This window comes from Barbus barbus, assembly GCF_936440315.1.
Source record: "Barbus barbus genome assembly, chromosome: 28".
Taxonomy (NCBI): Eukaryota; Metazoa; Chordata; class Actinopteri; order Cypriniformes; family Cyprinidae; genus Barbus; species Barbus barbus.
Window position 1 is genome coordinate 14,282,254 of NC_136756.1, and position 9,545 is coordinate 14,291,798.

General features: G+C 38.6%; 1 protein-coding gene across 1 annotated transcript; it reads left to right on the forward strand.

The window, feature by feature from the left end:
• The first annotated feature begins 1,897 nt into the window (after nt 1-1,897).
• On the forward strand, nt 1,898-7,118 carry LOC306848346 (endothelial lipase-like). Its single transcript, XM_079382834.1, has 10 exons — nt 1,898-2,137; nt 3,404-3,588; nt 3,850-4,029; nt 4,819-4,927; nt 5,042-5,266; nt 5,343-5,585; nt 5,673-5,790; nt 5,914-6,138; nt 6,244-6,339; nt 6,422-7,118. Exons 1-10 carry the CDS (start codon nt 1,942-1,944, stop codon nt 6,432-6,434), a joined length of 1,590 nt encoding a protein of 529 aa, XP_079238960.1. The 5' UTR covers nt 1,898-1,941; the 3' UTR covers nt 6,435-7,118.
• The last annotated feature ends 2,427 nt before the right edge of the window (nt 7,119-9,545 follow it).

Consider the following 9,545-nt stretch of genomic DNA (forward strand, 5'->3'; position numbering starts at 1 on the left):
ACGTTATATTGATTTCCGTAACATGGAAATCCACTATTTTATAATTCACCCATATTGCCAGGGTTTTCCATGACCGTGGGGAACCTGTATCATTTTATTTAAACTTTAACTCTTCTCTATTGGTGTCTTGTAAGCACTAGTTTTTCCTTCAGGAAATGCAAATCTGGATTGTATTATGTGTTTAAACGCAATAGGCCTACAGTGTTTGCTTTCCAGGCCATTTACCAAAGTGTAACATCCTGGAACAAAAGGATTAAAACCTTTTCGAAGTAAAATATAGCAGTGCCAAATGCACAAGACTTTAAAGAAAGTGAAAAATGGAACAAATGAGTTTTGTAATTGTCTAATATGCTGAGGTTGTCATTCTATGACCTATAAGACTAACCCAAAACATATCCTTACCTAACCCAGGGCAGATTATAATATACTGCCCTGAAACAAATGTGTTGTGCCCAGATTCACAGCTGGCACGTTCTATGAGTTTATATGAGATTCTTTTAAGCCCACTGGATAACTGTGGGAGAAAATACTATATATCAGTGTACACCAAGTAAGTTACTAGGTCAATGTTTTTTATGTCCAAATGTTCTTCTATGACAGAAAAGGTAGCTGATGAATAATGTGTTTTTGCTAAGATCTATAGCTCTTTAGTATGCATCCCTTGTCTTCTATGCACAGGCTTCATCAGGGCATTTTCTAAAAGAGAATCCACTAAATAAATGGAAGGAGGGGGCCAAGGTTTTTCTATATGTCCCACTTGAATTTCACCAACATCCAGTAGCCTGTTCAAATTTTATGTTTTTCTAAGACACATATGTCTTCTTGACACTTCTGATCAATGCCTTGTGGGAAACAAATTGACCTAGTCGGCCTAGCTTTTTATATTTATTTACATAAAACTTTTGGTCTTAAGAAATGGATATTTTAGCCTAAACAACAACAAAAAAGGTCATTGCCCAGTGACTGTATTTTGGAAATTTCAAAAATAGGCCTATTGCTCATGTGGATATTTAGTTTATAAAACAAATCCATCCACCCATTTTTTTTCCAGCAGTCAGTCGACAGTTTAGTCATTGTATTTGACTTTCTAGGTACATGTGTACCAACTACAGACTAAATTTCACACAGTTTACATTTAGTCTAAAGCTTCCTATCATAGAGTTTGAATTGTTTGAGTGTAAAACTGTTTCATTTTGGATAAGAGCAGCTTCTCTACTACACGACTTTATACTCTAATTTCTCAGGTTTGTTTTTGTTTATATTTCTCTACATTAACCATACCTTGTAGTTTTGCCAAAAAAAAAAAAAAAATCTAATGAACATTTATTGCCCAAGAAGAAAAAGAGAGAGAGAATTAATTTAATACACATTGACCTGATATAGTGTTCCATTCCCATAATGGGAACACTGTTTTGTTTGAAAAGATGATATAGGAGTTATGCATTGTTAATGTGGAAACTTTTTATTTGATAACAAATCATCTTCTCAAAATGGAGTGTATTTTCATTAGGTGAATTTAGTTCCCATTACAATTTTTGGAGTTAAAAAAGTGAAAACAGTAAAGCAATCATTTTACAAAGCCTCAGGATCTACCTTAAATAGCAAAATATGAACAACATTGACCGTTCGCAACTTTAACACACAAACATCCCGTGTTTGTGTATTTGTAAACAAACACAGTCATGTGCAGTGATGCAGGCTCGTTAACCTTTAGTATGCTCCGTGCGTCAGCGTGCTCGAGCGCGGGGAGCATAGGGTTAACTAAGAATTGTGAGGAAAAAAAGCGTGAGAATTGTGCCAGTCTTCTACAACTCATTCAAACGTATATATGCCACGCCCTCGAACGTAGTTCCAGGTCTTGACCAATTAGAAAGAAAGAATTTCGTCGTAGATATCTGCCGATGGTCAGATGACTGAAAAAAAAAACTATTTAAAACTCTAATGAGCAACCTGATACAGGTTCATGCACTTACTTGCCTGACACTTCTTAGTGAAGGATTGATACGTACACATTTTAAAGCCCTGAACATTATGGTAGAAAAATCAATAAGAATTGCAGTTTGCTTGTTATGTTTTATCCTGTGCCATTCATTCAGTGCCTTAGCCTCTACACCCGACGAGAAAGCGCAACTGAAAGGTAAGACAATTGTCTTTAGTTTGTTAACTAATTGCTGTTTAATACTATTAAATGAAGTAAGCGGTTACTTTAGTGTGCAAAATCCCTAAAAGGTTTATATTTTTACTTATTTCTATTTACAATCGTTGTTTTCAGGGACGGTGGCTAACAATAACCCCGATTTCAAGTCTCACGTTCTGACTACGACTACGTGAATTAACCTGTCAAAGAAAAACGGCAAAAATTAGTGACTTGAAAGTTTAACTGTCCGCTTTCTTGACGAGTCGGAGACTCACAAAAGTAAAACCCGGACAATCCACTTTGTCTCGGATGTACCTTTAAACTACCACGCAGAGAAGTCCACGTTTTATCCCGGACCTGGACCGCTGTGGCTTTTTGGTGAAAATTATTTGCCTTTTGAACTACTTTTTGACTTTTGAGGGATTTTTAAAAATAAGCAATTACTGTAACGTTTGTGAATTTTTTTTTTTTTTTTTTTTTTTTTGAAAAAAAAAAAACGTTTTGAATACCGGGCAGTGCTGTAGCAGAATTTGTTAAAACGTTTGCTATTCTGTGTTTAGCTCAATATGATACAATATTCACACATATATTTGTTCCTAATTAGAAATCTAAATTTTAATTTGAAACATGCCCGTTTACACATTCACTTTCATTGGTAATCAAATATCTCTTTTTCCATCACCCCCCGCGTGATCTAAGTGAAACCTCTAGAAAACATTTTAATCGAAAACAAACAATTGTAAAATAAAATGTAGCGCAAATCCATAAAACCACTCTAAAAACATAAGACCATGTCTGTATGCATTAATCCTGTAAATCCTTTTGACAAAGACCTGCAATTTCTCAGGATGGTTTTTATTTGATTTCTAATCTTTTCTAATTGGTTGAATGGTGTTTTTCCTTACATGGGTTGAAAAGTCGCAGGTTTCCTCCACTTGAAAGTGTGCAGACTGTTTGTAAACTCAAATCTAGACTGTTTGGCATTCCTGTAGTGTTTACCTGGTTCATTAGAAAAAGTGTTGTGCATTTTTTTTTTTTTTTTTTTTTTTTTTTTTTTTTCCCTCTCTCTACAGTAGCTCAATTGTTCAAGCTAGTCATTAAAATGAGGTGTTGTCACAAGCCTTATTATGAATAAACGCAACCTCAACACCTTACGAAACAGTTAAGCGCTTTGAAATGCCTCAAGCACCTGGTCTTACCAATATAATATGAAGAGTTTTGAGATTTTACATAACCGTATATTCATGGTTTTACTATTTATTCTAGATGATGCCGAGGACAGCTTCTCAATGGATCCAGTGCTACTTCATGACCGAATCAAGTACAACATGCGAAAGTCTTTGGATCTTGAAGACGACGGCTGTTACCTCCAACCTGGGAAAAAGGAAAGCATCGAGGAGTGTGGCTTCAATACCACCGTCAAGACCATTCTGATCATCCACGGCTGGACGGTGAGATTCCAGATGATCATGTACTTTTAATATTTGGTTCAATTTTTAAAGATTTTGTCACAAATAGCCTTTGAATCTTCAGAAGGTTCCTCACATTTGATCTTTGATGCAATCCTGGAGGTTTTCCAGAAATATAACACAGCTCAAATGTTCTTTCTTCAGTGTGCCAATACTTTCACTCCTCGGATGTGAAGCAAATATTAGGGTTTCACACTTTGCTGGCTAGATTGGGTTTGGTAAAGGGTGTGGTCTCTTTCACAGATGAGTGGGATGTTTGAGAGCTGGATGCACAAGCTGGTGGCTGCTGTTCAGAGACGAGAGTCGAAGGCTAATGTGGTGGTGGTCGACTGGCTGGGCCTGGCCCACCAGCTTTACCCTGATGCTGTCAACCATACCCACCGGGTTGGGCAGAGCATTGCAACCCTTTTGGACTGGCTCCAGGTACGTCTACATTATACATCCCACTGGGTGGGTTTGTTTCTCTTTGTGGGTATTTGAGAGAACTGGCAACCGTGAAAACTCTGCTTGTGGCCTTGGACATTGGGTCTTTGTTGATGTTATTCATCTTTTCTCAGTACAGCAGATGTCCTGGCAAAGTACAATTTGTTATTTGAGATGTCAGGAGTTTGCCCAAGGCATTGTGGTTATTCTCATGGAACAATAAATATTCATGCATTGTAGCTGGGTTCCTTAGACCCTGAAGTTCTTTTTATACAGGAAAGATGCAAACAGTGTAACTGAGCATATTAGCCCCCCCCCCCCACACACACACACATTCGCACACGGATGCCCCAGCAGGCATGTTACAGCAATGATGTGCATGAAGCATAATGATATTTTACATCGCAAAGCTGCTCTCATCAGGGATATAAAAAGACGTTTAGAGCTTTCCTCCTTAGATGAATAGTAGTTTCTTTTACTTTTTAGAACTTTTCACCTTTTGAATTTAATCAGATGTTTAGTTGGACTCGGTGCACATAAATAAATAAAAAAAAAATAGAAAAATATTGATATTGATTAACTTTTATGAGTGTTTATGTAAATGGTAGTAGGAGGAGTGTCAAGTTTAGAGATGGTCCCCTGGATAAATTATAATTTTACCTTTTGAATTTAAATAGACATGGCATGAAATAACTAAAACATATATTTCCCATTCAATAATAACTTATTAAAGCTATTCCCCTCAGATTGACAATATTATTAATCTAATGCGTAATCTGTTTTTGATAGGAAGAAGTACAGCTACAACTTGAGGACGTGCATATGATTGGATACAGTCTTGGTGCTCATGTTGCTGGATATGCTGGAACTTTTGTAAAAGGAATTGGACGTATAACAGGTGAGATTTAGATTTTATGTCGGACACTTTGACGGTGGAAACAAAGCAACAAAGAAATTGCTCCGTCTTTTTGTACACTGAGGCCACCTCTGAATATTTGTTGTTTTTGAATAGGTTTAGACCCAGCTGGCCCCATGTTTGAGGGGGCAGAGTCCCACAAGAGGCTTTCTCCTGAGGATGCAGACTTTGTCGACGTCCTGCACACATACACAAGAGGGGCTTTGGGCGTCAGTATTGGGATCCAGGAGCCTATTGGGCACATTGATATTTATCCCAATGGTGGGGATGTACAGCCGGGCTGTTCCTTAGGAGATGTGTTGTCTACTGCTGCTGCAGGAAGTGAGTGCTTCAATTTTGTTATTGTTAGCAATTTCCAACTCTTCCATTTTACCAAATCTGTCATGTCACCACACAGACTTTATGGAAGTCATGAAGTGTGAACATGAGCGGGCAGTGCATCTCTTCGTGGACTCCCTCATGAACAAGGACCACATGAGCTACGCTTTTCAATGTACCGGCCCTGATCGTTTCAAGAAGGGCATTTGCCTGAGCTGCAGGAAGAACCGCTGCAACAGCATCGGTTACAACGCCAAGAAAATGCGCAAGAGGAGAAACGGCAAAATGTACCTGAAGACTCGTGCAGACACACCTTTTGGCGGTAAGTAATTATAGCCTCTTTTGTTTTGAAGTCACATGCTGTCATGATGAGTCACTAAAATGTGGTTGTTTGCTCAATCCTCTACAGGTTACCACTATCAGATGAAGATGCATGTGTTCGACAGGAAGAGTGCAGATGCAGATCCAACTTTCTACATCAAGCTATACGGGTCCCATAATGATACCAGTAACCTCAGTGTAGACATGTAAGCACCTTATGATTAAGATTCCCAGTATATTCTCCTGTTTACTGTTAACATCACTTACATGGGTTCTTTTGAAGATTAAAATAATTTTTTGAAGACCTGACCTGTCTTCTGTTTTCACAGTGCAGATGGAGTTGGTCTAAACCTCACGAACACATTTCTTGTCTTCACTGAAGAGGACATTGGTGATCTGCTGAAGATTTCTCTTCGTTGGGAAGGTCCTTCTGATTCCTGGTCATCTGTGTTTAAACACTTCAAGTCATCATTCTGGTCATGGTCAAGTTCCCAAAACAAAAAAGTTCTGGAGGTTCGAAGGATCAGAGTCAAAGCAGGAGAAACGCAGAAGAAGTAAGTGCTGTCTTGGCACTTACTGGTTGCGGATTTGTGAATTTCATCAGGTTTTTTTTTGTTTTTCATTAACTGATTGTTAATATCACAATATTTAATTCACAGGTTCACCTTCTGTGCTGAAAAGACTGAGCTATCGCCTGGGCAAGAAATTACATTTCTTAAGTGCCGTGATGGCTGGGAAGTGAAACCTAGAAAACGGTATGTATTCATATCTACAATTTATACATTTGATCTATTCTGCTGTTCACTTATTTATTTGCCTTTGTTTATTTATTTGCAGATTGCACTACTGAGAGGAAGCGCTGTTACCTAGGGACCCATGGTGGTGAAGGGCCTGAGCACTTTTGTTTGTTTTGGTACACATTTGGTGGGATAATGCACCATATTTGTTTGGGTGGGTAGAACACAACTTGTGCTGCTCAGAAGGGTGATGACTGGTTACTGGACTTGCTCAGGGCATTTTTTTTATTTTTTTTTTCTACCGTTGGGATGTTCTGAATTATTTGAGATTGTGTTGATACTATTTGTATGCTTTCTACTATTGCGCTCAATGTCCATTTTGTGGATCTCAGAATTTTCCTTAACAACGCAATACTCGTTATATATATTTTTGTACGGTTTTTAATTTATGAAGGAAAAAAAAGCACTGTAAAACCAAGCTTATTTATCAACCTAATGCACACCTTGTACCAAGGCATAAATTAATTCTCTCCCAAGTTACCTGGTGACCACTTTTACGTGTGTATGTGTCTGTGGATTTCAACAGGAAGGATTTTATGTGAATTCACAGTATTATTTAAGGTCAGAAGAATGGAGAGAACCGCTCTGTTTGTCTTCATAAAAAGGTTGCACGTTTTGTGCATTGTTCTGTACATGTTTGATGTGTATATAAAACGTAGTAATTTGTATTCAAATTACTTTGGATTCCACTGCGTCATGTTACATTCAATTAAAAGTGTTTCTGACTTTGAGAAGAGATTTGTGTAGTAATTAATGCTATTCATTTTGAGTAGTTGAATGCTGATTTCATATAACTTTAGCTGATTTGTATTTGTGTAACTTGAGTAGGTTCCAAAAAAATGCTTCAAATATGAATCCATCAGTTTACTTGAGGAAGAGTTTTGCAAAGGAATTGATAGTGAGACTAAACTTAAGTTGTAATTCATCTCATGCCATTCCAAACCAGTATGATGGACTTCTGTGGAACACAAAAGGATAAAATGAGGCTCTGCTAGTTGCTCGTTGCAATGAATATGGACTGAAGCTTTCAAAAAGATGCACAAGGTTCAAATTTCAAAAAGATGCACAAGGTATCACATGGTTCAAATTCACTGTTCTGCTGTATATTCAAAGGCTGCATCTAAAATCACTTCCCTACAATATAGTAGATGAAAATGGACAGAGTAGGCTACTCTTTACTATCCCAAGAAGCAAGTGGAGAGGGGTTGCACACTTGACAAATGTAGTGTGCATCTGGAATATTTTTGTATTGCACAGAGTGTCCTTACTTTAAAGAAGTACCCACTCAGAGAGTGTGCCTGAAACAAATCACTCGGACCAGATTTGTGAACGGGATCAGTCCTGAACAGCTCTAATTCAAAACTTGAAATGCACATCAATGTTTCTTCTTCCAGGAAAGTATGTCATACAGATTAGGAAAAACCCAAGGATGAGTAAATTATGTCACAGTTTTCGTAAGTCTAGTGAGTTACTCAATGTTCTTATTTTCAGGGGAGCAATCTTGAAACTATTTGGAGTGCTGTGTGTGTGTGTGTGTGTGTGTCTGCCTGTTTGCATGTGGTGTTTCAGGCAGGGGCGGGCATTTATTTAGTCAATTTTGACACTGTGGATGTGACACACAGCAATACTGTTTAGACGGGACTGTGTCATTGTGCTTTGGAGCCAGGTTTTTAATCTTCGAAGACTGCTGAAGAAACAGGGAAAACAAGGAGCAACCTCACAAGTGTTTCCACTTGGTCAAAGCGTTGGCTTTGGCAACATATTCTGAAGAATGCTTGCAGCCTCAGTAGTTGAATGATAATTATACTTGGACTTAAACATTGCTAACTGCACCCTCGGTGAAGTCCTGTGCAATTCTGGATACTGCTCCAATAGACCACCACCAGACTCTCCTGTCAATAGTACCTTTTCAAGAGCACTGATCGAAAGCAAACCCTCTTGCTCAAATCTTTTTTGAAACTGCACATTAACAACATCAAGGACCTTGAAATATTCTGTCCTGAAGTATTCTGCGGAAGAAGTAGGTACATGTGCTGAACCCTGACAGGCGTTTTGGAGGGTTTCGAACACGGGGCATTTCATCTGGAGACATATTTGTGTTGCTTTGTCGTAGACACTTTGGAATGCATCCTCTGTTCTCTTTTTTGCAATTGTGTCCTTCACACAATTGACAGCAGCTAGCATTCCATCTACTGTCTGACTGCGGCTCTGAAGAGAAGCATTGAGACACTCAAGGTCTTCTGTGTCTTCTAAGACCAATAAAAGGCCAAGCAAATCATTGCCTTTTTGAAACAAACCATTTGCCCAGCAAGCTGACTCGGAATGACCATGTGCCATTTCCTCCAGAGCAAGTAACATTGGCTCATACTGTTTTAGCACAGCATGAATGGCAGAGGTGCGCACTGTCCACCTTGTAGGACACAAAGGTCTGATGGCTGTAATAGATCCACTCTTTGACTTTTAAATATATTGGAAAATTGACTTCATTTTCACAGACTGGCGAAACAACACTCCCACTTCATGAACCCACTGCAAAGAGTCACGGATAACAGGAGATGCTGTGCAGGCATGCTGTGTAATTAAATTGACACAGTGTGGACCACAGTGGACATATAATGCAAGTGGCTGACTCTCTTTGATGATGGCCTGTGCCCCTGAATATTTTCCTGCCATATTCACAGCACAATCATAAGCCTGCCCTCTCAGCCCAGTGATGCATAAGTTAAGACGGAGCAGTACATCCTTCAGACCCTTTGCCAGGTTCTCTCCTGATGTGGTAATGGAGACTTCATACAGGCGAACAAATTCCTCATGGACTATTAAATCCTGATCAACATATCTTAGGCAGATTGATTCCTGTTCCTTTCCTGATAAATCTTGGGTGCCATCCATGATGACACAAAACTGCAAGTTCAGAAGTGAATAGATTTTTTTCTGCAATTCCACGAATGATAGAATTACTGAATAAATTGAGGATATCATTCTGAATTTGCGGGCAAGTATAATCAGTTTTAAGGGACAACCATTTGCTCAGGCTAGGGTCATCTTGTATTTTAGAAGCTGATTAAAGTTTCGCTCATCGTCATCGTGGCTTCTAAAAGATAAACCTTGTCTTGCCAGAAACTGTACAGCGCTGATTATCTTTAACAGGCATTCCCTTGCCT

Excerpts from the sequence above, each read along its gene's own strand:
- LOC306848346 (XM_079382834.1), top strand. The coding sequence starts at position 1,942 with ATGAGCAACCTGATACAGGTTCATGCACTTACTTGCCTGACACTTCTT. Across the intron at positions 2,138-3,403 it reads CGAGAAAGCGCAACTGAAAG|ATGATGCCGAGGACAGCTTC; the intron begins GTAAGACAATTG and ends TATTTATTCTAG. Across the intron at positions 3,589-3,849 it reads TGATCATCCACGGCTGGACG|ATGAGTGGGATGTTTGAGAG; the intron begins GTGAGATTCCAG and ends TCTCTTTCACAG.